This window comes from Pelodiscus sinensis, chromosome 11 (genome assembly GCF_049634645.1).
Source record: "Pelodiscus sinensis isolate JC-2024 chromosome 11, ASM4963464v1, whole genome shotgun sequence".
NCBI lineage: Eukaryota > Metazoa > Chordata > Testudines > Trionychidae > Pelodiscus > Pelodiscus sinensis.
In genome coordinates, this window is record NC_134721.1 from 46,619,656 (window position 1) to 46,646,345 (window position 26,690).

The window sequence follows — 26,690 nt, forward strand, 5'->3', positions numbered from 1 at the left end:
GTCAGACTGGCCTTTTGTATGTCTCAGGAGGAAAACCGCATTCGGGTTGGTTTAAAACATGGGTGGGGGGATAAGCCAACCACTGACTGAAGGGTCAAAACCAGCCTAGGTTCCTTACAGGCTCCTCGCAAGCTTGTAGGACATGCCCCTGTGGACTAGATGGACGTAGCCTCTGTACCACGGGGTTCTGGCGCCCCTGAGAGCAGTGATGCCCGAGCGCTCAGCCACCTCTTCCCCACACGGGAGAGAGCTCTCCGAACTGAGCGTCACTGGCGTATGTCACGCTAGCGGGCCCTGCGCCTTACTGCCACTCTTCCTCGTGTGACAGACACTGCCTATGCCAAGAACGATGTGAACGGCAGATGGTACTACTTCGACGACAGCAGCGTGTCGCTGGCTTCGGAAGATCAGATAGTGGTGAGTGCTTGGACTCCAGGCCTCTGCGAGTGGTGCACAGCCAAGGAACATGCTGGGGTGGACCCCGGTGTCAAGCACCGTGAATGCAGGCTGTGCTCTGCTGTGGCCCAGGGCGGCGTACACTGGCAGTGCGCTGAGGGGGAGGCTCGGTGGCTCGAGTGCCCCTTGCTGCATTGGCGGGTCGGGGGTTCACCGGGATTCCCTGGCTGAGGTTCCTGCTAACATCTTTGGGTGGCGAGGCTGGCATGCCCCCACTCCGATGGGGTTTGCTCTGGGAAGCACATGACCTGATTGGCGTGCCCCCGAGTCCGATCAGCGCGTGGGTCCCAGGGTCTGTGGGTGGGCGCTAGGGCTGTGCAGCACGTTGCGCACACACAGGGCACAAGGTTTCCTGGCTTGGTTCCCTTGTTCTAGATATTGACACTCTGTACACCTGTGCAGACGTCCTGTATTACCTGGGAATAGCCCTGGGAGTCTGCAGTAGGTTACTTCCAGCTGCCCAGAGCTGTGCTTAGTGTGCACTTTCCATTCCTCATGTTGGTTTTCTTTCTGTCTGGCAGACAAAAGCCGCGTACGTGCTGTTCTATCAGCGGCGGGACAGCAGGCCTCCTGCAACCCCATCTCCGCCTGCAGAGCGCGAGCCAGCGTCGGCCGCGTGTGACGGCATGGATACCAACTGAGTCCTGCTGGCTCTGCGCTGTTCGATGCCTTGTCTGGAGCATCTGGCAGTCGCTGCTCTGCCTTGGGTGGGGTTCTCAAGCAGGAGCCCTAGGGTGGGGGTTGTGCCCGGTGTCGAGAGAACACGGGAGCTAAGCATGAGCCGACACTGGGGGCGTAGAGGCCATTCTAGACAGCAAAGCTTCAATATGTTTTAGTCAATCCGGGTGGCTGGAGCTGGGGGAGGCGGGGCTGGGGCAGGGCGGGTGGCTGCAGGGTCTTGCAGAGATGACAGGTGTCATTTAGGCACATTGTCATGCCTGATCTGCATAGCTGTCACGCCCTGAGCGAGTCTCTGTCTCATCCTATTAGGCTGAGTGTGAGATTCCTGCCGCGCCTCTGCCCCACTCCCCGCTCTGCATGGCTGCAGCGCCCGGGCCTCCTCTTTCTGCCTTTGCACCTTCTTTTCCTGTGCGTTTGCTCTGGGCCCTGTCTGTGGGTGACCTCTGTGCTGCAGCTGAGCAGGGGCTTTCCCACGTGCAGACAGTGCATCGTTCTGGCCCCACAAAAGTAGGAAATTCATCGGAGCTGAAATGGCCCCCACCCTGTGCTCTGCTTACAAACTAGACTGTCTCCTTCTCCCCCTCCCCCCACACGAAAACCTTGTTGGTTCAGTGCACCGGGGGCACGGCTGCTGGGTAGGCAGCCTGGCATGCCACCCTCCCCGATGCTAACCCCTGCCCAGCAGCAGGCTTTCTCCCTCGCCATACCAACCTTTCTCTCTCCTCCTCCGCTGTCCACGTGGCTCCCGTCCCGTCCCAGCTCTGCCCAGCCCTCCTGCTGCTTTTCCTAGCTGTTAAAAGGGAGGAGGAAAGGCACTGGCTGGGAACGCCGGACAGGGTTAGAGCTGCATTCACTAGGCTTGCTGTGCAGAAGGCAGCTGCTGTGTGCCCAGCCCTCTGGTTAGCAGCACACACAGTTAGCATAGAGAGGTTCTCTTGGGGCACTGAGCTTTGAGTTTTTAGCTCCTAACTGCTGATGCTTCTGCCGTTTGGTTCTTGGTTTGTTTGGGTTTTTACATCTTGCTAAGTGGATATTGTTTCTCCCTCTCTAGGGGCTAAGTTTGAACTGTAGCACTGCACTGGGTTTTTTGTTTGTTTAGCATCTTTGTGCGTTTTCCCCTCAATACCCTTAAAGTAAAAATTTGGGGAGACGGGGAAAAGAAAAGATCCTATTAAAAATGAAGAATATAATGTAACAAATGTGCTTCCCCCTCCATATTGACACAAGAAACCTGGCCACTTTTTTGTACGCTCAGACTGAAAAACATCCATCAGGCTGAATGGCTGATTCTGGACCCTGAATTGAAATCTCTTCCAATACACTGCAGCAGAAAGGGTGACAGGAATCTGGCTGTCTGCCTGGCAGCTGATCGGGTTCTGACTGGCGTGTACATTCTGTATCATGTCAAATGGGTTTTTAAGACTGGCACTTTGTAAGTGGCTGACTTTATTGTACCAGGAGGAATAAAGAAGAGTGGTTTGCACTGCAGTGGGGGTTTGTACTGCTGCCTGCTGCGCGCTCCCAAGGGATGCACCTGGAGAGAAGTTGGAAAGCACATCTTCTGACTGGAGGCCCATGCCACGTGCACACAATGGAAGGTCCAGGTAGCCCAGTGTCCTGTCTGCCCTCAGAGGCCAATGCCAGGTGCCCCAGAGGAGTGGAACATCCAGTGATCCCTCCCGTCAGCCAGCTGGGCCAGTGCGGGTGCTGGGCCAAATGGTCAGGAGCAAGTCTCACAGGCTGTCGCTTTTGGGACAATGTAGTTTAACGCCATCAAAACAAGGCTTCTGCCACAGCTGCCTGATGGCCTCTCTGCTGCTCCCCCGGTGAGGGGTTGGGGTAACTCCCAGCTCAGCACGGCTGCCCAAAGGAGAGGGATTCGGCCGGTTCCCCGTCAGTTAAGTGCGTGATGGTGGGGCTTGGGTTTCGAGGCAGGACAGACAATGGCGGTCTCCCCGCTCCTGAACCTCGTTCACCAAGTCTTGCCTGTCATACTGGACTCCTCACAGTCTTTGGGGCCTTGTGCACGGTCACCTAGGCCCAGATTTGCACTGGTTGTAGTCCAAATCAGCAGTTTGCATGGGGTTAGCTGACCTGCTGTATGAACAGACAGCCTGCTCCTGCTGAACTTGGGCCAAGCCTCACTCAGCCTGCAGTCTTTCTGCACACTGGCATGACCTGGTGCGCACCCCCCCTTGGCACTACAGTTGGATTCCTACTTTCAGAGCTGAGGTGGAAGAGGTGCCAGCTCCCATCCTCTCTGCATTGCTGCGGCCCTACCTCATCCCACCAGAGGAGGCTGGTGCAGGCATCAGCCTGCTCTCCACCGCCAGAGGGAGTGTTGCCCACCCCCGGGCCTCCCTGGGGCAGCATGGAGTTTGCTTGGGAGATGCAACCTCCAGCAGCTGCAGAGTCTGACACGGCAGCAGTCCTGGCCTGGTGAGGGGCCTCCCAGTGTCACCAGCTGCCTGGCGTTATTTTCACTGCAAGGCCGCTGGCCGTGGAGACACAGGCCAGCGGGGAGGTGGCAGGCTGTGGTCTGCAGTGCGGTCACAAGGGAGCCGAGTTGCTCTGCTGGGAGCTCATGGTTACGCTTGAGTGTCCAGAGGTTTTCTTTGACCTGGAGGTTCCCCTCCTTTTATTCGGTCATTCATGCCAAGCAAGCTAGCGTCCCCAGGAGCGATTGTGCATGGCCGGCCCTGGAATCCCCGGCATCCTCCAAATTTGGCCGAGCAGGGATTTGTACAGAAGAAATCCTGACCTGCCTGGCCCTGCTGCTGTGAGCTAGGCACATGGAGAGCATGCCTGGGCAGGGCTGCATCTCACCGAGCAATGCCTCCGGGAGGAGTGCGCTCGGTCTGAGCCACTCGTGCTGTGGTGAGGTGACTAGGCACGTGAAGAGTTTGTCCGTTCCAGGGTCCAGTGGCAGCTCGGGGGGGGGGGGGGGGTGCTGGCAGTGGCAGCCAGCTGTTGCATTTGGGTCTCAAGTGGCAGGGATTCCAGAGGGACAGAGGAGCCCTGGCTCAGCAGAAGGGCTCCCCTCTGCCGAAGGGCCTCTTCTATCCCAATCAGCAGATGCAACAGCACAGAGGTGAGGATACAAGGGGATGGGGAGGTACAGAAGCTGGGGGGTGGGTGGCCCAGCAGACTCCCTGAGGGTGGTGTCCAGTTGCCCTAGGCTACGCGGGAGAGGTGTGGGGCGGAAGAGGCAGGGTGGGGGGCGGAGTAGCAGCTGGGCTGTGGGGACTCCAGCTGGAGGGGCGGTGGCAGGGCCAGCCCTGGCCAGTGGAAGGGGTGGGAAGGTTCCGTGGCAGTTGGAGCGGGAGGGACCTGGACGGTGGCCGTGGCTCCAGCCAGCAGCGCTGGGCGAGGAGGCTGCGGCACCTGCTAACTCAGATTTGCTTGCCCTGTCCCTGTTACTCCCCAGGAGGCCAGGCTAGGCCTGCCCACGAGGGCCCAGCGGCAACTGGTCCTGTCAGTCCAGGGATGGTGAGTATGGGGAGGAGAGGAGATGGGAAAATGGACCCAGCCCATCTTGGCCACCCTGGGGCGGCAGCCCACAGCCCTGCTGCTTCTGTCTGGAGAAATCAGGGACCCCGGAGTCCAGAGTCAGCAGGGAGCATTCACACGCACACGCCCAGCCTCCTTTCCCCTCTGCCTGCTGAGGTATGGCCGGGGAGCGACCTGTTCAGAGACAGGCACGACCCCCGGCCACTACAACCTGCTCACAGTGCCAAATGCCTGCTTTAAAACCCTGGCCTCCAGTCACAGAGGGATAGAGGTGCCTGAAGAGGCAGAGAGGCTCCAAAATCCACTGCTGTGGTGCCACTGACATTCTCAAGGTCACCACTCAGCTGCTGCCCAAGCTCCCGGAAAGTGCATGACCCCCAAGTCCTGGCAGAGCCCCACAGCGAATGGGCAGCTCTCCAGCAGGTGCGATCATGCCTTGCACGACGGCCACTTGTGTACAGGCAAGGGGGAGTTTTGTGGCTGGCGGGTGGGCCGCAGCATTCACCGGGCATGTGGGAGACCTACGTTTGAGTCCTGTTCTGCTTGAGTTGAAGCAAGAAATTAAGCCCTGAACTCCTGCAGCCCAGGAGAGCACTGCTCACAAGGCTATTCCTGGAGAAGCTGTTCCAGGCTGTATAAATAAGCCACATTACAGTCCCCTGCTCAAATCAGGCAGAGCCAGGAGCCAAATGTGGTGTCAGCCTGGGAAGGACCCCAACCACCGAGTTTAGAGTCTGGCCCTACAAAGGACAGCCTCCCCCACCCCAACCCTGCACTTCACTGCAAGAACAGGTCCCTCCTCGGGGCCATGGGAGGCTGGGGATGAAGGATCGGCTGGGGAAATCATGTGGCATACTGCATATGCTGATGGGGGCAAATTAAGATTGTGTACGTAGCCTTGAGCTGTGTCGACTCCCCCACCAGCTCCCAGTTTCTGCCCCTCCCCAGTAGTGCTTGTCTCATCGGACTCCTTGTCCCACTCGGCTCCTGTCTCTCCCCACCAGGCTCCCCCTCTGAACACTTCCTGGTGCCGCAGGAGAGTAAGGCTCGTTCCCCATTCCAGGGCCTGGCGCCAGCCCAGAGCAGCTGCAAGGTCCAAGCTATTTCCTTAAACACAGCAGAGCTTCCATCCCACCCTATTGGTCCCAACCATGGCCGCTGGCTGCTCCCGCATCAGCTGAGGGCGGGGTGGACAGGTGCTGGGGGATGACACACACTTGGCCAGTGGGCTGCACAGCAATTTATTGGCGGCAGAGGGAGGCAGGAACGCAGGGCTCCTGTGGTCACTTGCAGGTTTTGTGTGGTAGTGTCCTGTGGTTCTAAACCTGCCCCATCACATCAGGCTGTCTCCATCCCCCTTCTATCCATCCCATCCTACCTCCAGTCCCTCTTCCTTATGTATCTGTCTACCCGGCCCAGTTCCTGTCCCCTTTCCCCTCTCCCCATGTAGCTCCCTACTGCCACCCTAGAGCCTGTCCTCCCCCTCTCCCTCCCCACTTCTCTCTCCCTCTGGTGCCTGCAACCCCCTTTCACCCACAAAATGCCAACCTCCAATTCTTACCCTTCTGTAGTGCAGCCCGGCAGCTTCCTCCACTGCCTCCTCGCTGCCTGGCTGCCAGAAGTGGGAGCATTGTGAGCCGGTGACAGGACCTGGCACACGGCAGCCACGCCTGTAGGAAAGTCCTTGCTGCCCTGGGAGGCTGGCACAAGTGCAGGCTGGTTGGTTGCACACAGGAGCCGTGAGGAGATGGAGCATGTTCAGTACAATTAGAATCACCAGAGAATTTTGCTGCCAAACACTAACAAATCAATACTGAGTATGTGCACGATGAGCGTTCCAGAGGCTGAATTTGGGGGATGTTTCACAGAGGTAGTAGAAGGTGACCTCTGTGTGAGCTGCTTGCCAGATCTCAAGCCAGGCTCCAAAGCACAAGACACCAGAGCCTCCCAACAAAGCAGTTGGAAGAGTTTTGTTTTAATATGGGCAAGCGGTTCACGTGTGTCTTGTTCTTTGAAGTGGCTGTTCCACTAGCATTGAAATGTTCTAAATTTAAACCCAAATAGCAAAATTGGAACCGAGGGTCTTATGACGGCAGCCGTGGGGCCACTTTACGATGCGGGTTTCTACCCGCGCTGCCTCTAACAAAACAACGGAACTGTTGGTACCAAACAGCTAACGCAACTTCCGTCCCCCAGAAAGATACGGAGCAATCACTTTGCAAACACCTAGAAGAGAAGGTGAAAGTAAAAGTCATTGTAGATTTGTCACGAACAAACTGGGTGCGTCTAGACTGGCTGCTTGAATTTGTGCAAGAGCACTGACTTTGTAATGTATGCTCTTTTGTGGAAATACTTTTAACGGAAAAACTTTTCCATTACAAGTATTTCCGCAAAATCATGCCAGTCTAGACGCAGTCACTGTGTCCAAGCAACCTAATAGCTCTCTTTGCTAGAGCAACAAGCCTTGCGGTTGGGGGAAGCAGTAGAAGTGGTAGAGCTAGACTTTGCTAAGGCTTTAGATAGTCTCCCGTGACCTTTTTATGAACAAACTAGGGAAATACAACCTAGTTTGGGCTACTATAAACTGGGTGCACAACTGGCTGGATAACCATTGCCAGAGTGTAGATATTAATGATTCACAGTCCTGCTGGCAGGGTATAACAAGTGGGGTTCTGCGGGGACCAGTTCTGTGCCTCATTTTGGTCAATAGCTTCATCGGCAATTTAGATGATGGCACAGAGAGTGCACTTATAAAGTTTTCAATTGATACTGTGCTGGGAGGGGCTGCAAGTGCTTTGGAGGCTGGAGTCACAATTCAGAAGGCTACGAACACACTGGAGAAATGGTCCGAGGTAAACAGGCTAAAATTCGAGAAGGAGAAATGCGAAGTACTCCCTGAGGAAGGCACAATGTGGTTCATCTCGGAAGGAGTACTGCAGAAAAGGATCTAGCTGTTCCCTGACTCTGGCTGTAGCCTTGTATGAGCATACCAATTAGCTACAACACTTGTTAACTGAATTACAACTTGGATTTCTTCCATTTAACCGATGCACAATACTTACTTGATGACTTTTTGACTATATGGAACATCTGAAGAATCCATTTTAGAATCATAGAATCCTAGAGCTGGAAGGGACCTCGAGAGGTCATCAAGTGCAGTCCCCTGCCCTCACGGCAGGACCAAGCACCATCCAACCTGCTCTTAAATATCTCTGGTGATGGAGATTCCACAACCCCCCCAGGCAATTTATTCCAGTGTTTAGCCATCCCGACAGGTAGGAAGTTTTTCCTAATGTCCAACCTAAACCTCCCTCTTAATTTAAGCCCCTTGCTTCTTATCCTGTCCTCAGAGGTCAAGGAGAACAATTTCTCTCCTTGAAACTGCTCTCATGTCCCCTCTTAGTCTTCTCTTTTCTAAACTAAAGAAACCCAGTTCTTTCAGCCTTCCCTCACAGCTCATGTTCTGTAGACTCAGTCATTTTTGTTCTTTTCTGGACCTCCAATTTCTCCACAACTTTCCTGAAATGTGATGCCCAGAACTGGACACAGTACTCCAATTGAGGCCTATTCAGCACAGAGTACAGCAGAACTCGTACTCTGTTAACTCTTATTCTGTTATCAGCATTTGGGACAAAGAGAGCCAGACATTAAGTTTCTTACAGGACCCTTTACAAAAAGTCAAGATGATTGGATGTTTTTCTTGGAAACTCTTGAAGGCCAGTGGAGACCATCTGATAATCTCTTCTGCCCTGCACATCGCAGGCCCCAGGACCTCAGCCACCCACGGCTGAAACGGACCCCTGGCTCTACTGGTTGGGTTACTGGAGATACCATTGAAAGGCTCCATTTACCCCAGTTTAAACCTGCAAGTGACCTGTGCCCCGAGCAGCAGAGGAGGGAAAATCCCCCCCACCCCGGTCTCTGCCAATCTTGCCCAGCGAAAATTCCTTTCTGACTCCCAATATGGTGATAACCAAGTCCCCGAGCATGTCAGCAAGACCCATTACCCAGACACCTCTGGCATGCTGTTATATGCTGGCTTTCCTGGCTCAGTAGAGTGCCTAGTTCCTGGCATAATGCTGTTTTCTCTCATCTTAGCCATCCCGCTCCGAATGGTTCCCACCAGTCTGGTCACTTTTCATTGCCGATGCACAGCGACTGGCTGTTCAGAGAACGAGCCAGGCTGACTCCCAGGGCTTTATTTTGTCCGGTGTCCATTATTTCGTATGTATCAAAATTAAATTTCGTCTGCCCTTTTTGTTGCCCAGTTACATGAGCTTGCAGGTCATCTTTGCACTTTACTAGTTTGCGTAATTTAGTATCCTCTGTAAATTCTGCTAGCTCACAGCTTAGCTCGTTTTCCAGCTCCTGACTAGATATGCTGAACGGCATAGGTCCCAAGACAGCCCCTCACGGGACCCTAGTATTCAGCTCTTACTGCTGTGACACCACCAGTAACTGATCTATGAGACACTTTCTCTTGTAGCCCCATGACTAGTTGTCTTGAGAGCCTTTGGTGAGGAGCCTTGTTAAAGCTTTCTGAATGTCCAAGTGCAGTGTACCCACTGGGCCCCCGTGTGGAGGCAGCATGACAAAAGCTGGGGTAACTCTTCCCAACATCTCCTGGGCATCTGTACAACTGATCAGTCTATTCCTTACCAAAGCCTCACCCAAGTTAGCGGGGACGGGCGTTAGGGTTACTGCCAGCGTTGGAGCCTCTGCAGGGTGAAGGAAAAGTTCTGTGTAACCACAAGAGCTTGTCCCTCCCAAATAAAGGTACGTTATCCTGGGCCCGGAACAGCGACAGCACCGCTGCTCAGCTCAGTGGGAGCCAGCACCTTGGGCTCAGGCGTGGGACTCTTGCACCCCTCTACAGTGCTGCCCAGTTCCAGATGGGGCGTGTCTGCAATGGCCCTGAATGCTCCTATCGTGCTGTGATCACCTAGAGACCCCACTGGGGGCCTGGCTGCTGTCCTGCTGCTGTGCTTAAAAACGGGTGGGTTTTGGTACTAGGTTTTGTGCCTTTTGCTAGCGGCTCTTGACATTCGTTTTGGCCTGCCTAATTACACTTGCCTTGCCAGAGTATATGCTTCAGCGGAATCTGACATCCAATTTTTAAAGGGTCCATTTTTGCCTGGGGGGGGGGGGGTCCCTGCCCCATCCTGGCCTGTAAGGGGTTAACAGAGCCCTAGGGAGGCTGTGCAGGAGGCAGCCAATCAGCAAAGGGCTAAGAGGAGTAGCTAATCAGGGCCCAGCAGGCCCATATAAGGAGAGCTCCAGGCCAGAGCAGAGCTCAGTAGCTGCCTGAAGCTTGAGAGGACCAGGATCTTGGCAGGAGGAAGGTGCCCTGTGACAGGGCCAGGGGTCTGTGTCCTCAAGAGGACACCATGGCCCTTGGAACAACAAAAGCAGCAGTGACAGAAGGCGAGACACCTCCAGAACAGGGATGTGAAGGAGGAGTCGACTACCTGATAAGCAGGAGCTTACTGGGCAGCACTGTCAGCTACTCTCTCACCCCCCCCCCCCCCCACACGCTTAAAGGGACAGAGGAGCCGGCTGCAAGACGCGGGTTCGTTCTCTGGTCCCCCGCCCGGTCTCAGGACAACCCTCATGCGGCCCCTCTGCATTTTTTTAAAGAGACGCAGCAACGTCAGCCTGTCGGCTTGTCTGTTTCAGCACAAGCCAGCTGCCGCTGCCACATCCCTTTAAAAGTGCAGAGGGGCTGCGTGAGGGCTGTCCTGAGACCGGGCGGGGGACCAGAGAATGAGCCAGCTCCTTTACAGGCCGGCTCCTCTCTGTCCCTTTAAGCGTGCAGAGTGGCAGCTGGGAGCTGTGCTCAGACACAGCCTGAGCCAGAAGTGAGCGCTTACAGTGCCCTTCCTTAGCGACTAGGCAGGGGTCGATGGAAATTCCATTGACTGCTCGGCTAGTAAATGAATCAATAATTACCCCCGAAGAGGGTGCATTGCCAGCAGAGCTAATGCCCCAGACAGCCAGCAGGAGGCGCTGCTGTGGTGAGTTGCCCCGTTACAGCTTCCTGCTGCCTCTATTACTCTGCTGTTTAGCCAAGGTGGCATTTGTGATCCTTTTACTGGCGTCTATGTTTAGGGTGTGCATTTACTGTGAGCCCCCATTGTGTTGCTTTCAAACAGTTTCCATGGTGCACAGACATTTCATCCTTGCAACTGTTCTTTTAATTTTTTTCAAACACAACCCATGGTCTGGTAGCACTTTAGAGATGAACAAAACATGGAGATGGTAGCGTGAGCGTTGGTGGGCATGGCCCACTTCTTCAGATGTGCCCACGAAAGCTCATGATCCCATCTACATGTTTTGTTCGTCTCTCAGGGGCAACCAGACCATTGGTTGTTTTTTAAGGTTTTCCTGTTACAAATTCAGCTCCCCCTGAAACTTTTAATTTCTGTTTATCTAGTTTCCTCATTTTTGTGTAGCTGCCATTTGAAGTTAACTGTTACTGTGGTGGGATTCTTTGTGTTTGCCCCCCATTAGGATATTATGTTTAATTGCACCATGGTTGCTATTGCTGAGTCGTGCAGGTATAGTCCCATCTAGGACCAGATCCTGCGCTCCTCTTAGGACTAAATCAAGAATTCACTCTTCCCCTGTGGGTTCCAGGACTAGCTGCTCCAAGCAGCAGCCATTGATGGTTTCCAGACACCTCAACTCTACATCCCGCCCTGGCTACTTCTAAACTGCAGGCTTCTTTCAGAAGAAGCTTTTCCAAAAGAGATCTTCCGGGAAAACGTCTTTTGAAAGAGCGTCCACATAGCAAAAGCGCAACGAAAAAGCCATCTGCTTTTTTGCAAGACAGCGTCCACGTTGACTGGACGCGCTCTCGCATGTAAGGTGTGATGACTATGGACAGAGTGGCCACCAGGACACCAGTGCTTTTTCCTGGAGGCCTCTTCTTTAAAAAAACAAACAAATGAAAAAAAACCCTCTTCCCCGTCCATACATGCCTTTTTCCAAAAGAGCTCTTTCGGAAAAAGGCTTCTTCCTCGTAGAAAGAGGTTTACCGCTGTCAGAAAAACCCCTGCGTTCTTTTGAAAGAACACAATTACAGTGTGGACGTAAGTGTAGTTTCCCAGAAAAACGGCCGTTTTTCCGGGAAAACTCTGTAGTGTAGATATACCCTCTGAGCTGACCATATGGGGAACACTGGAACTGCCCGTTATTATCCAGACAGACTAATGTACCCCAGTTGTCTTTCTGAAGACACCCCAGTTGCGGATCTGAGGAGAGCCCTCTTTAATGACTGTTTGATGGATTCAAACCCTGGCCTAGAGAGTTGTCTGCATTGTAGGATCTACTTCCTCCCTGTAAATACTGAAATTGGACATCCCTCTGCCGTCTGAAAACTGTCTGGCTTCCAAGGCAGCAGAGTTTAATTATCTGCACCTGTGCACAGTTACACTGTTGTTAGAAAATACGGTACACGTGACGCATGGAAATCTCCACACAGCAGTGGTTCAGCAACCAGGCTGCTACGGGTGTGCCACACATCTGCATGGCAATGGATGGGCTGGGGACTGGCACGATTTAAATTCTACAGCGCGGGAGCTGAACACGTAGGTATATTCATAATGTGATGTTTCTGGACTACTGAATTTATAGACAGCGGAAATACTTAGCCATAGAAACATTCTTCTGCTCCGGCGTCAGGTAATATCTGGCTGCACTGGAGTCCTGGCCGTGGCCCCTTAGTCTCCAGTGCCCTCAACTGGAATTGCGGTCGCATCTTACACCATTATCTGTCTTCGCACTTATCTGCACTGCCAGAAAAACAGCATTTTTACTTTGCGGTGAGTCACGTGTATGAGCTGTCCTAAGGGAGGCGCATTGCTCTCCCCACACGATAAAGTAAAGGACGTCAGCCTTGTATTCCTGCCTGGAGACCTGGTTGTGTCTGCTCTTCACTGTGGTTTCACCGCAAGATAGCTAGCTCGCTCACGCTAATTACCTCCAGGTAAATTCTAAATGTTTTTAATACCACATCTACTGCTTCCCTCTCCTCCACAAGGCTTGTTACCCTGTCAAAGAAAGGTATTAGGTTGATTTGTTCTTAGCAAATTGATGCTACTCCTCTTCACCTTATTATCTTCTAGGTGACTGCAAACTGCTTAAATATTTGCTCCATTCTGTTTCTGGGTACTGATATAATTTATTATTTTTGTTGAAGTTGCCTCTTTCTTTCCCTTCATTTACTTAGTGTGTAATTAGCAACCTCCTCCCTTCTAGGTGAGATGTCAGAAAAGCTGAGGAGATGCAGGAAGGAACTGACAGCAGCTATAGATAGGGCATTTGAAGATCTCACGTCTCCTTTCCGTCACTCAGAAGACTGTAGCGATAACCAGAATGTAGACTTGCAGACGGAGACACCTTCCTCCTTGCCCCAGCTGAACCGAGTTAGTTACAGACGGGAGTCCCTCTCCACCATCTCTTCCTTCCTTGACCAGTCTGCACCAATCTCCTGTTCACTGGAAAAAGAGAATCCTGTTTTCATACCAAGTCTTATTCCAGTAACCCTTGCCCCAAATCCCTTGGGCCCCAAGAGAGAACCTTTGACAAGCAAGGAGAATACTTGGCTATGTTCTTCTGCTTCGGGGCCTGACCAACAGCTTCCAAGAGCTCTGAGGGACAGTGAGCGCTGGAGGAAAGCCCATGCGAGGTACCGTCTGTATTCGCAGTTCTTGCCATGAATGCGGTTAGGGCGTGAGCCTGGATGGACAGGAGTCCAAGACGAAGACGTCCAAGAGGAGGGAACGTCCGAGGAGACACGTGCAGGAATGGTCTCCGGGAGCTCAGCCAGTAGATACTCCTGAAAGGGGAATGGGCTCTAGTGTTCCGAGCAGGGGGACTAAGAATAAGGATGCCAGGATGTTCTTTCCAGCTGCCACAAACATCTGTGGCAGGTCTGGGCACCCTCCCTTGCCCACACTTACCCTCCCACCTGTAGGCGGAGAAGGCTGCTTGCCTCACCAGGCTGCGAGGCATATTGCCAGCCCGTGTTGTTCTAGGGCTTAGGCTACGTTACACAACGGTGCCTTTTGGCCTTCAAAGCTGCCGTCTCCTAGTCTCGCCATTGCAGTAGCATCTCGCGGCCCCAGTCTCGAGGCTCCTTTGTGTGAGGGGCTGTCCAGTAGGAGACAGGCCCTGTTCCAAAGAGCCTGACGTGCAACCTGGAGAAAAGTGTCACAGTGCCTAGGGCCTTCCCAAACTCATGGGCCAGGCTAGCCATCAGTCAATTGCGTGTTTTTACCGTGTTGTAACGGTGGGGTTCCTCGCCCATAAATGGAGGGCAAGGGTTACAAAGCGGCTGTGGGTTTCCAGCCCTCGTTTCTGTGCTGCCTGCAGGGCTGGGCTCTGAAAGCAACAGCCAGGGAGCTTATTGCAGCTGTAGGAGGCTCCTGGAGCTGGGGGTGAGTCTGTGGGGCTAGGAGTGCTCTAGGTGGGGCTCCTCCCTGGTAGTCCCCACTGGCTGGGGAGGGACAGGACTTACTCCGCCCTGCATGGGCACTCTCAGAGCGGGGGGGAGGGGAGGAGATCCAACCCAACTCTGGCTACCTCTCCCAGCTGCAGGAAGCTCTGGGGCTGGGCAGCAACGTCGAAGGTTCATGCAGCTGTAGGAGACTTATAGAGGTGGGTTTGATCCTGCCCATGCTGCTCACAGCTGGGGACTCCTACCTGCTAGTCTGGGCCAATGGCAGATTGATGCATGGGCCCATGTCCGGGGCCCCCAGAAAAAGGGATCCCCTGAGCACTGTCACTAGCTGTGTGTGCAGAAACCCCACGCTCTGGCAGAAGCCGCAGGGACAGAAGCCCTGAATCCAGCCACGGGGCTGCTGAAGTGCAAAGCGGAGGTGGGGGGAATCAGACCCACCTTCACTTGTGCTGCCTCTGAAGGGAAGACTGACCTGCCTGCGAGTGGCCGTGCGAGGGAAGGACAAGTCCTGTGCCTCGCCCACCTGGCCAAGACTAGCAGCTATGGGTGGGGAAAGCAGGGAAGGGCTCTGGCCATGGCCCACTTTCACAGCACGAAATTGGCTGGGAGCTCCACTTGCGCAGTAGCTCTCACGCCTACACCAGCCTTTCCCCATAACCCCGTTTGGCTGTGGCCCTCGTCAATCTCTGTTTTCGCTGTCCCCCATTCGACAAGTGTCCAGGGCAGCTTGTCCAAGAACCTCCCCTTGTTTCCTCTAGCAAAACTGCTACAAGGTGCACGAAGCCAGAAGCAAACGCGGCCGTCCATGGTGGGCCCCGAGACGCTGCACAGGCTCTTCCTGACACACCCGGTGAGTCCAGCTCACAGCGAGTCTGGCCGATGGGCTCTTCCCGTGCTGGGAAAGTGACTGAAAACGCTGCCTCAGCCCTTGGCAGAAGGGGCCGAGAGGGCCTGTAGACAGGGGCTGACAACAGGCAATGGGGCCGTTGGACTCTAAGCCACCTGCTCAAGAGAGCTCAGGCGGGAGGGAACGTTGCTCACAGCCAGTGATGCCTGGTGAACGAGGGGACATGGTCCCTTGGGTGACTGGCAGCAGGGGTATCCTCAGCAAAAAGCCAAGCCGGGATTTGACAAGGAGGCTAAACTACCCGCTCACCCCGGAACATGGCCCTGCATCCGAGGTAGGGGCAGCGCAGCAGGCACCAACACCTAGAGCGGGCCGGGGACCTGCCCCTCCTCTGATGATGCAATCCCTCCTGAAGAAGCAGCCCCCCGATGACTTTAAGCCCAGGCCCCCCTCAAAAGTGTAACTGTCACTTGGAATTTAAAAGTACTTTCAGGTTACACCCTGCAGTTCATGGCCGGCTGGCCGACCCTCCCACTGCCCTGCCTCTTTAGGAGCCACTCTCATGAGCAACACCTCATCCAGAAAGTCAAGAACGTGTTGCACCTGGGGGCAGTGGAGGAGGTCTGTCGGGACACGAAACGAAAAGGGTTCTACTCCCACTAATCCCTAATCCCAAAAGCAACAGGGGACCTCAGACCAATCGTGGACTTGCCTCATGTTTCCAGGGCACAGGTGTTTCCTCCACTCTGTGCTAGGCTAGCGCTGTTTCCAATTCACGGTGCTGCCCCTCGGTCTCGTCAGCCCCGAGAGCGTTCACAAAGCGCAGAGTGTTTTAATTGTTTGTTCGTGTGCACTCCAGCTGGGTGACTCAAGCCCTTGTTAGGAGGTGGGGACAGAGTTCTGCACTGCTTGGCTGGTAATGGCATAGTGTGCAGCAAAAGCATGGCCAGACGACCAGGCTGCCGCCCTGCAGATCTCGTGTGGGGACCCGGGCCTAGAGAGCTATGGACGAGGCTTGGGGCCTGGTGGAATGCACTGTCAGCAGTGGGGGCATCCCTGCCAGGTAGAAGCATTCCAGGACGCAGGCCTGCCGGTGGGGAGCTATGTTGTGAGGACACAGGCTGACCTTTCATCCCCTCAGCGCCTGCTGTGAACCACTGCAGAGTTCCTGAATGGTTTTGTTCCGACTTTACAGATTGCTAATGCCCTACCAACATCTAAGGAGTAGAGACTTTGTTCCTGGCATTGCAGTCTTGGGAAAAAAGACTAGGAGGAAGATGTCCTGGTTCATATGGGACTAAGAGACCACTTTTGGGAGGATTGCCAGATGGGACCACAGTCAAACTTGATTCTTATGGAGATCCCTAATCATAGGGGGCTCTGATGTAAGGGCGCTGGCAGAAGTAACTGCTACCAAGGACGCAACCTTAGAAGAAAAGCAGAGGAGGGAGCAGAAGGCCAGAGGCTCAAACAGTGGACCCATCAGTCGAGACAAGACGAGGTTGAGGTCCCAGACAGGGACTGCCTGATGAACCCGGGAATAAAGCTGCTCTAGGCCTTTTAGAAAGCGGCCGACCACGGGGCTGGCCAATGCGGAGCGTCCAAGCAACTCCGGGTGGAATGCTGACATTGCAGTGAGGTGGACCCTAAGAGATGAAACAGGCAGTCCAAAATGGCAGGTGCTGGGGCACCCGTAGGGTTGAAACTGCTGCATTGACCAGACTGAAAACCACTCCCACTCGGCAAGGGTAAGTGGCCTGTGGAAGAACCCGCCTACCATGGCCAGAACATGAAAGCTCCAATGTTTAGCCATGAAGCATCCCTGCTGTGAGGCGGAGCGGCTTCAGGTTGGGTTTGTGTAGCCGACTACGGTCCGGGAACTGGGGAGCGAAACCAGTCTGCAGAGACACGTCAGCAGAGGGGTGTACCAATGCTGGCGGACCCAGGCTGGACTATGAGAACGACCTGGGCTCGGTCTCCTCTGATCTTGAGGAGCACCTTGTGTATGAGTGGAATTGGGGGGGAGCACTTAGGAAGGACTCTTCCAATGTAGATCAAACGCATCCGCTAGTGAGCCTGGACTGTGGTTCTGGAAGAAGCAAAATGGTTTTCGTTTCATTGGAACACAAGAACGGCCATCCTGGGTCAGCCCAAAGGTCCGTCCAGCCCAGGGTCCTGTCGGCCGACAGAGGCCAATGCCAGGTGCCCCAGAGGGAGGGAACAGAGCAGGGACTCATCACGTGATCCCTCCCATCGCCCAGTCCCAGCGTCAGAACATTTCGTGTTGTGACTTGTGACGAATAGGTCTATCTGCGGGTGACCTCAGTTCGGGAAAACTGATCCCACCACACGTGGCTGGCGAGACCATTCGTGACCACAAGAATATGCTGAGGTGGTCGGCTAACTTGTTCTGCACGCCCTGTAAGAATGATGCCTGCAGGAGTATGGAATGCTCTTGGCAGAAGTCACACAGCGTCTGGGCTTCCTGGAGCTCACGGAGCCGCCCCCCATTGTGTCTCGGCCACCGCAGACGATCTAATGACCATGTCCCACAATGAGACCAGAAGACCCGACAGGCTAGCTGGATAGCCCTTAGCTTCTGATGCTGAAGTGAAGAAGCAGGTGGGAGTTGTCCCAAAGACCCTGATTTCTGAGGTTCCCTAGGTGGGCTCCTTAACCCACATCAGATGCCTCTGTCACCAAGGACAGGGATGGCTGCTGGGCCACGAAGGGAACCCCTGAGCAAACCACTAGAAAGTCTGTCCACAACACGAGGGAGTCGAGAGCTGTGCGAGGCAGCGTTACTGCCATGTCCAAACGGTCTCTGCCGGGCTGGGAAACCGGCACTAGCCAAGACTAAAGAGCCCTGAGCCTGAGTCCGGCATACTGTACCACGAGCATGCATGCCGCCATATGACCCAGCAGTTTTCTACAGTGCCGTGCCATTGCAGTGGGAAACTGAGAGCCTACATACTCTGTCAGGGCCTGAAACCCTGCCTCCAGGAGGAATGCTCTGGCCTGGCTGGAGTCGCTCTGTGAGAGGGGCTTGCCCTACACTGGCCCTTTAAGGGCAAACCTAGCCCTAAGTGAGGGCGGAGAGGGAAGCCCCAACTGAGGCAGCTCTGGCTAAGGAGGGCCCAGCCGGGGGCTGTATAAAGGAGAACTCCTGGAGGGAGAGGGGGAAGGGGAACTGACGGCTGCTCTGGACAGAGCAGTAGGGACCTGATTGCCAGGGAAGCAGGAGGCTTTCTGGAGGTAGAGCAGGGCCGGGGAAGCTCTGGCCAAGCAAGCCCCCAAGCGGCGGGGCCTGAAGCAGCCAGGTTAGGCAAAGGCCGCAGGTCCACCCCCTTTGCCAGTGCTGAGTGGCCATTGCAGATGCAGTTTGCCCGAGGCAGGGGCGAGATGAAGGCTGGCTTTGGGTCACTGAGGCAAGGTGGGGACAGGGGAACTGAGTTCCCCGGGGAGGACAGGACCCTGGAGTGCACACAGGATAAACACCCACCCCTGGAAAGGGGCTCAGAGAGGCTGGAGTTGGCCCTGCCGGGGGTCATGTCCTGAAGAGGACGCCATGGTCAAAGAGGAACATGGGGAGACACCAGCTAGAGGGCGGCGCCCAGCGAGGCGACAAGCAACCAGCTGCAGGCGCCATTGTGCTGAGTCTGCCCCGTCTATCCTCTGGACCAGGAATAGAGTAGATTTGGTCTCTCTTATGCTGAAGGTGGCCTTGATAAAGATGAGATGGGCAGCTTGAGACTCAAGTCACCTGGGTACAGAAAACCCTGGATGCAGTGCCTGCGCAGGAGGGTGGCGACCACCGCCATGTGTCTGGTGAAAACCCTTGGCGTGGCTGGCAGTCCAGACAGCAGGGCTGTAAATTGGGAGTGGATGCCATTGACCACAAACCTGAGCAACTTTCTGTGAGGTGGGTAAGTGGCAGTATGAAAATAAGCATCCTTTCAAGTAGATCAAGGATGGCAAACCAGTTTGGTGGATCCAGAAAGGGTGTTACTGTGGCCAAAGAACCACGCAAACCTGGTCTTTTTACAAATGTAGTCCGCTCTTGCATGGCCAGAACAGGACTCAGCCCACCCTTGGCTTTCAGAATTAGAAAGTCCCAGGAGTAGAAACCCTGTCCTCATAGCTCCTGAGGAAACTCTCCTGCTGCCCATTGCTAGAAGCAACTGCACCTCCTGGACAAGGAGTTGCTGGCGAGAAGGGTCCCTGAAGAGGGGAGGGAGGAAGAGAACTGGGTGGAATGCCCCCTTTCTGTTGTGCGGACTCACCGGTCTGGAGTGATGCAAGACCCAGCATGGTCGAAAGGGGCAGGCGCGGTGGATCCAGAAGAGCGATGGCTCTTCAAAGGGGAGCGCCTGGGTCGTTTGCTGGACCTCAGACTGTAGGCCTGAAGCCACGATCCCCTTCTCATGGTGACACCTGCATCCATGACTCGGGTGCCGTGTCAGACACACCGGGAGACGAGCCTGCCCTCCTCTGCCATAGCTAAGCATTCAGCCCTGGAGCCCTGTGCCAGCAGTTCTGTGCATTTTGCCATTGACGGTCGTGCTGTAGGAATACCTCCTCAGCGGCGTGCTGGCTTGAGAGGAAGCGGCAAACCCCTGCAGACCATAGAGATCGAGGTGCTTTACCTCCCTGGTTTTGGGGAGGCAGCCTGCAAGCCCAGCACTCCCGCCGAGTTGGGCAGAGCGTGGCTACGTAGGTGCTCGTATCCCCGAGAGCAGCATCTCTCAGTTCCCTTGGCTGGGGGAGGGGGTGCGAGGCCAGGGTTTGCCAGAGTTTTGTGTTGCCCAAGATGCTCTGATGAGTGGGAGGGCAACACGCACAGGACCAGAGGGGTGAAGATGGCAACCATGGGATCACAGCCTCAGTCCCTTCTTTGGCCTAAATGCCCAGGCCCTGAGCAACTCCCCTGAGTTGTTGGAGAACCCTATTGTCTCCCAGGGTGGGGATCAGGGCTGTGCCAGCTATCGCCTCCTCTGGGGATGACTAAGGTGATTTCCTACACGAGGTGCTGGTTCCTTGCCCTCTGCTTCCAAAGGGTCTCGGGGGCAGCCTTCCTGACGAGGCAGTCATGGCACTAGTAAGTGCCCTGGCAGTGCCTGTGGAGCCGTGGATGGAGTCAGCTCTTCTTCATCTGTCTGCACCCTCAGCATCAACGAAATCATGGGGGGTGGAGCAGCATCTGGTGCTGCAATCATTGGTGCCGGGCTTGGTGCACCCGGCGGCAGGAGTAGGGTACCCGATGCCGTGGGCCCAATCGGCAGTGTCGGGGTTGCTGTTGGTGGTGCCATAGTTAACACCCCTACATTGGAGCTGTCGATGCTGAAGCTGGGACAAAGGAGGCTGATGCTGCCAACATCACCCTGGAATGGGAGTGGAGAACCTGGCCCTGGCTCTCATGAAAGGCCCAGAGTGTCCAGAATGGCCGCTGCACCAGCCACAGCATTGGGTGGGAATGGGAGCTCTGTCTTGATGCAGATCTCCTGCTGGAATGATAGGAGTTGGACTCAGACCCCAAGGCCTCTGGTGCCGAGGACTGTGGAAGAGCCGTGGACTGATGGGTCCTGGCTAGGGCTCTGTGAGCTCTGAGGCTCAGACAGCTGGTGCAGCACTGTGGCTTGGTGTTGGGGAATGTGCCATCATGGCCGGCTTGCCACGGGGTGGCGAGTGGGTAGCCATGTCCTTTGCAAATGTCTCGCGTCTCCTGGAGAAAACGGTCATGGCGTGCATGAGCTCCTGGGCAGCCCGGAATGCCTCTGGAATTCCAAAGCAGCAACAGGGGTGGTTGGGATTGGACAACCAGGTGTCGGTGGGAGTGGATGCAGAGCCCTAAGCTGCTTGGGACTCACGTGCCTGACTCCCTGTGCCTGGAGTTGGGAAATCTACCCCGTCCTACCTCTTCTTTTCCTGAGGGACTGGGATGGTGCCTGCGCGCCAGCTGGGAGTTCTGCGCAGAAGATGAAGTGCTTGGTGCTGGGTCTGAAGACCCCTGGTCTGACTAAGAGGTGCTGCAGCCCCCTCAGAATGACCTTCAGACACTGAGCTCTCTCCAAGTCCTACTTCTGAATGTCTTGCAAACTGAGCACCGGGTCCCTTTGGCTCTTGCCCAAGCACTTCAGACATGGAGCGTGGGGATCGCTCTGGGGCACTTTCTGCAGGCTTTGAAGCCTGGTGACGAAGGTATGCCCCAGAGCTGGGGACTCAAGGGAGGATAGAGCATCCCTCCCAAAAAGCCAAACTAAAAAATGACTGACTGCACTAATAAAACTAATTACAGCTGTTGAAATGAATAGGTAACTGCTAGCGCCGGGGCGTTCCAGCTAAGTCACTGGCAGCAGGAAGGAACTGGGGAGGGAGCGGTGTGGTGGGGCTCTATATTGGATGCCAGGAAGGCCCACTCCAGGGCACACCCAGGCTGACCCTATGGTTAACTGCTAAGGGAAAGATCTTCTGGCTACTGGAACGGATGTGAATACTTGAAGAACCACCACTGGTCCCCCACATGGCATTTTCCTTTGTTTTGTAGGGAACCCAAACATCTGGTCTATAGAGGAATTAGCAGGCCCGCTGGCCCTACCGAATGAGTTAAGCAGAGTTCACAGGCACTCAGGTGAGCCCCCCTTTAGTGAAGATGTTTTAGCCATCTTCACGGATGCGAGCAGCAGTTCTGTGACAAGGCCTGTAGTCCAGCACCGAAGACAAAACATCGAGGACGAAGAGATTATCCAAACAGTTCTGGATTTAGAAGAGGATTACAGCATGACCAGTTCTGCTCTGCACCATCTGAACTAGGGGACTGGCTCAATGGCTTACACAGGCACAGACTTGAGAAACAACAATTCTCAAGCATGGAGCCTTTTGGGGAAAGAGTGGCAGATTCGATGTCGTAGAGAAAGTTCAAATAAAGTAGCCATTTACAAACTCTCACGAGTTCCCGCCGTTTGTTTGCAAACTCTTCCTTATTTATGGCAGTATTTTGTACTGTTAGGCTGTGTCTACGTTGGCATCCTTTTCCGGAAAAGGGATGCTAATGAGACACTTCGGAATTGCAAATCCCGCGGGGGATTAAAATATCCCCCGCGGCAATTGCATGAACATGGCTGCCGCTTTTTTCTGGCTCGGTGCAGCATTGGCAAGCTGAAGTGGAGGAGCATAAGCTTTCATGGGCAAAGACCCACTTCGTCAGATGCATGTCATCTACATGTTTTGTTAGTCTATACAGGATAAATTTTAAACACAAATGGTCTGGTAGCACTTTATTAGTTCTGAAGCTCCAGGGGGTAGCCGAGTTAGTCTATAGTGTGGGCCAGACGTAGTTTAAGCATGAAGAGAAAGGAGAGTTTACTGCTTCTGGAATGGAAATCCACAGCACTCCCACCCTTACAGTATGCTTGCATTGTAACTGGGGGCATAAGTCCTAGTGTTAGCAGATAGACAGGCACTAGTACTAAAACTAGCAAACAAAAAAATAGTAGGGGAGCTAGAGGTAGCACAAGCTGCAGGTCAGGTCAGTTCCCTGAGTACAAATTCACCCAGATGCCCAGTATAAACTAAGCTCAAGCCAGAACCCATCCTATAATTTGCTGTACTGATATTTTCAGCAGTCTAACAGTGCAGTATAGATGCACCCCTATTTCGATATAACTAGTGCTATTCCAAAACTATGCAACCGTCTACATAGCCGTTCTATTATTTCAAAATAAGACAGCTTATTCCAAAATATGTCAACCTCATTGTATGAGGAATAATGCCTATTCCAAAATAGCTTGTTCAAAATAAGACCTGTGTAGATGCTCTACTGCTGCTATTTCAAAATAGTCCCTCACCAGGACCATTCTAAGTTATTCCTCTCTAATGGGGCTCTAAATTAAGATAGCACATCTAGTTTAGGGAAGCCTGCCTCAGACTAACTGAGGCTTTCCTGCAGTGTAGACTCTGTTGAGACGTGGTTATTTAGAAAGAAAACCCTTTTTCTCGAAATTACCCTTACTCCTTATAAAATGAGGTTTAAGGATAACTTCAAAAGAAGGGGTTTTCCCTCTAACCACGTCTAGACAGCATTTCTTTTTTCAAAATAGGGTATTTCGAAATAGCGCCTAGATGCAATTATGCAAATGAAGCGTGGGAAATTCAAATCCGCACTTCGTTTGCAATTTCATTCCTCGGCATTTGCATTTCTGTCTTGAAAGAGGAATGCAATGTAGGCATACCCAAATAGCTTATTTTGAAATAAGCATGCAATGTAGGCGTACCCTAGTTTGAGAACAGCTAGCACCAGAAAGCACACTCCCAGCTGCAGTACGGACATACCTTTACATCAGGGACACAGCTTATCGCTTCCTGCTTATCACCCAAGCCTACCTGAGTAAGTCTGATATCGTCTAGCACTTGCAAACCTGGAGTAGTGGGGCAGGCTGGGTCCACCCCCAACCCTTCCCACACCAATTAGAAAAGTCTATACCTGGAAAGGGAGTCCAGGGTTATGGAGGGATTTCACCCTAATCCTTTGACTTTGCCAATGATGAGGATGGTTCAGAAAGCTGTGACCTTAGCCTCTAGAAAAGATAAGAGACAGTGCAGAGGGTCACAGCAAGCCTCTGAGACATATAATAGCTGCCTGGAGGCCCACAGGACACAGCCAGAGCTCTGCCACAAAGGTAAAGAAAAATTTTTTTTACTAACATTAAATAAAATATGTTTTGTATTACGTAATACCTAGCCACTGCTATAAAACAAAATTGTGATGGAGTGTCTGCCCTGCACTGCCCATTTAAGGGTTAAAACCCAGCCCTGGAAGAGGGTGGGAGCTGTGGAGCCAGTATCTAAGGTAGACAACCAATTAAGGCCGGCTGGCGCTGTATAAATAAGAGCTCCTGGAGGGGCGGAGACAGATTTACTCTTGCTCCAGCTGTGGAGTAGGAGAGACCTAGTTGCCAGGGATGCAGGAGGCTTCTTCACTTAGAGCAGGGCTGGGGAAAGGCAGGCAGAGCTAGGACTTCTCTGGCCAGGAAAGCTCCCAGGCTATGTCTACACTGGTGCGTTCTCACGCAAAAACTCTTTTGCGGAAGAGTTCTTCTGCAAAAACTCTTCCAGAAGAGAGCGTCTGCACTGGCATGTGCGTTTGCGCAAGAGCATCCATGCCAGCGTAGACGCTCTCTTGCGCAAGAAAGCTCTGATGGCCATTTTAACCATAGGGCTTTCTTGTGCAAGAAATTCATGTTGCCTGTCTACACTGGCCTCTTGCACAAGAACAGTTGTGCACAAGGGCTAATTCCTGAGCAGGACCATCAGAGTTGTGGTGCAAGCCGCCCTCATTTCATACAGTAGAACGTCAGTTTATTTGCACAAGAACACGTGGCCAGTGTAGACAGGCAGCAAGTTTTTGTGCAAGATCGCGCCAGTGTAGACACAGCCCCAGACTGCAGGGCCTGGCAAGGCCTGAGGCTACTAGAGCTGCAGACAACGAAGGCAGCAGGTCCGCACCTGCATATTCAGTTACTTAAATAAATAATAGACAACAGAAGCAAATAGGATTTGGGGCTGAAAACGCTCAACACGCCTCCATGTCAAGGTGGGTGAGATTCAACCTCCCAGTTCTGAGAGCAGTCTAATCTGCTTGTGCAGTGTGAGAGACCCATTACCGTTATGTCTAACGAAAAGCTGAAGGTGGCAGGCTGCAATGGCAACTATCCAGAGTAGCTGTAGAACAAGGCATGGGGAGAAAGGATGTCTTGTGGCACTCCATGGAGCCACCAGAGACTCTGAAGCTTTCTAAGGAATGAAGAGAAAGAGCTGTTCCAAGAGAGCACTTCTGAATTCTCTTAAGCCATTGTTGTGGTTGAAAACCAGAAGACCATTGTATTTCGAGGCGTTAGTGAATCTTAGTTAGTGAATCTTCCCAGTTCTCATGTCTGCAAACTAGAAAACAGGCTTTGGCCTGCTGTTAGCAAGCAAAATTCCCAGCTAGCTTGCCTGTGAGAGAGAGAGAGAGGCTGCACCCTAGTGTGACTGAGCTTACTGCATAGTTTAGATAAGCTTTGAGTAAACAGCCTGTCTGTGGGAGTCTTCTGCACGGAGTTAGTTGCTTCTTCTAGAATTTTGTGTGCAGGCTAGATATTGTTTTATGTTGCCAACTCCCTTTGGACTTCCGGAAGGACCTGGAACTGTACAGAAGTGCCTTTCAGACCTGACCCGGGAGTCCATCCTTTGCTGAGTCAGAGTCTCCAGCAAGCCACAGGGATGTTGTCAGCCTTCTCTTGTTTTCTTTTCATATCACCTGTAATATCTAATAAACCTTGCATTTATTTGCATTAAGCGATTTGTGTCATCTTGGTTACCCTCCGAACCTGAGAGCAGAGTCTGCCTGGCCAAGCCTCTGAAGTAAGACAGCCATGTACCCAGAGACTGTCTCAGGGATGTATGACGTTGACAGATATACCTGGTGCTTCCTCAGAATTGGGAGCGAAGATGACATCAATAGAGCAAGTTTCTCATTGTTAAACAGGGAGTGAGTACATGGGGTCAGGACAGCATAAGTCTTATGGAAAGAAATTTTAGGTATGCAATGGGTGCGTATGAGCAGCAGTCCCCTCCCAAGATGAGCTGCAGTAGCAAATGAGGAAAGATCAGGTACAGTTTCTAACCAATTCTTGAACTTATTTTGGAAGACCTGTGCTCCTCTTCAAAGCCCTCCTACGCCTTGTTTTGAGGCCTTGTGTCGGTCATCTGCAAAGGGGTGAGCCTAGTGCCTTTGAGACTGACACTGCCTGAGCTGAACCACAGTCTGATACCTTTATGCTGTTTTTTCTCCAACCGCAGGGGAGTTGGGGAGGGTGTGAGCGCATCAATTCCACCTTACAGAGTGGTATGAATCTAAACCAAAATTTCTCTCAGCTCCAGAAGGGTCCCCTTTATCATCATCGGCTTTCTATTATCTAGGTGGGTTTTCATATCATTATGGCACATTAAAATCATTGCTTTTTATTAGTAAACCTTAAACAAACCCTGTACAATCTGACAAATCCTGCAAACATCACTCAGACTTAAACAAATGTCAAAAGATGTAACAATTTCTAAAGCTGTTTGTTTCCTTTTAGGAGCTTAATGCATTTGCCAATATTTTTGAGTATTCCATGCTTATAAGAAAAGTTCTGTCCTCTGAAGTTTTTCCTCTGTCAGATCATCTGGGAAGCTGAATCTTTTCCAGTTCACAGAACAAAGATAAAAAACCAAGTACATCTGTCAGTTTATGAAAGATAGAGACTAATATTTCCAAATATAGGCACTAAACAATTGGGATGCTTCTTTACCCTCCTGACAGTATCACCCCCAACTATAAACTAATATATACACTGGCAACAGTCCTGAATCAGCTACAGAAATAAGTTTATAAATGTTTGGACTAAAGATATCCATCAGATATTTTTTCTGTAAGTTTGTACTACACAGAAACACATGCGAACACACCCACACATGCATGCATGCACATTTCCGTGGGAATGTGCAGTTAGTTCTAACAAAACAGGAATAAATGCATGAGGAAAAAGCCTCCTAAGAGGCTGCACTTATAACTGATAGCCATCTTCAATAGTATTAAATAGAATTTAAGAAATGTCATTCACTTGGGGAAAGCAGTGGGGTTGTGGCAGATTGCTAGTGAACATAACATTTTAGCTGAAACCTTTATCCATGAAGAGCTTGTGGGAAATGCCTAAA

At 52.9% G+C, this 26,690-nt stretch overlaps 2 protein-coding genes across 3 annotated transcripts in view; both read left to right on the forward strand.

Moving 5' to 3' along the window:
- The window catches only part of USP4 (ubiquitin specific peptidase 4), a 58,018-nt gene extending 55,393 nt beyond the window's left edge, over window positions 1–2,625 (forward strand). For both annotated transcript variants that reach the window (XM_075939613.1, XM_075939614.1), the window contains 2 exons: window positions 329–417; window positions 978–2,625. In XM_075939613.1, the coding sequence (XP_075795728.1) occupies window positions 329–417; window positions 978–1,097 (209 nt within the window). In that variant the 3' untranslated portion in view covers window positions 1,098–2,625. The remainder of the gene's footprint in view (window positions 1–328; window positions 418–977) is intronic.
- Window positions 2,626–4,283: 1,658 nt separating this feature from the next.
- On the forward strand, window positions 4,284–21,897 carry C11H3orf62 (chromosome 11 C3orf62 homolog). The gene is made up of 4 exons (XM_014570749.3): window positions 4,284–4,626; window positions 12,907–13,336; window positions 14,869–14,960; window positions 21,502–21,897. The coding sequence occupies exons 2-4, from the start codon at window positions 12,912–12,914 to the stop codon at window positions 21,765–21,767; spliced, it is 783 nt and encodes a 260-aa protein (XP_014426235.3). The 5' UTR covers window positions 4,284–4,626; window positions 12,907–12,911; the 3' UTR covers window positions 21,768–21,897.
- Window positions 21,898–26,690: the final 4,793 nt, after the last annotated feature.

Excerpts from the sequence above, each read along its gene's own strand:
- C11H3orf62 (XM_014570749.3), top strand. The coding sequence starts at position 12,912 with ATGTCAGAAAAGCTGAGGAGATGCAGGAAGGAACTGACAGCAGCTATA. Across the intron at positions 13,337-14,868 it reads TGGAGGAAAGCCCATGCGAG|CAAAACTGCTACAAGGTGCA; the intron begins GTACCGTCTGTA and ends TGTTTCCTCTAG. Across the intron at positions 14,961-21,501 it reads GGCTCTTCCTGACACACCCG|GGAACCCAAACATCTGGTCT; the intron begins GTGAGTCCAGCT and ends TTTGTTTTGTAG.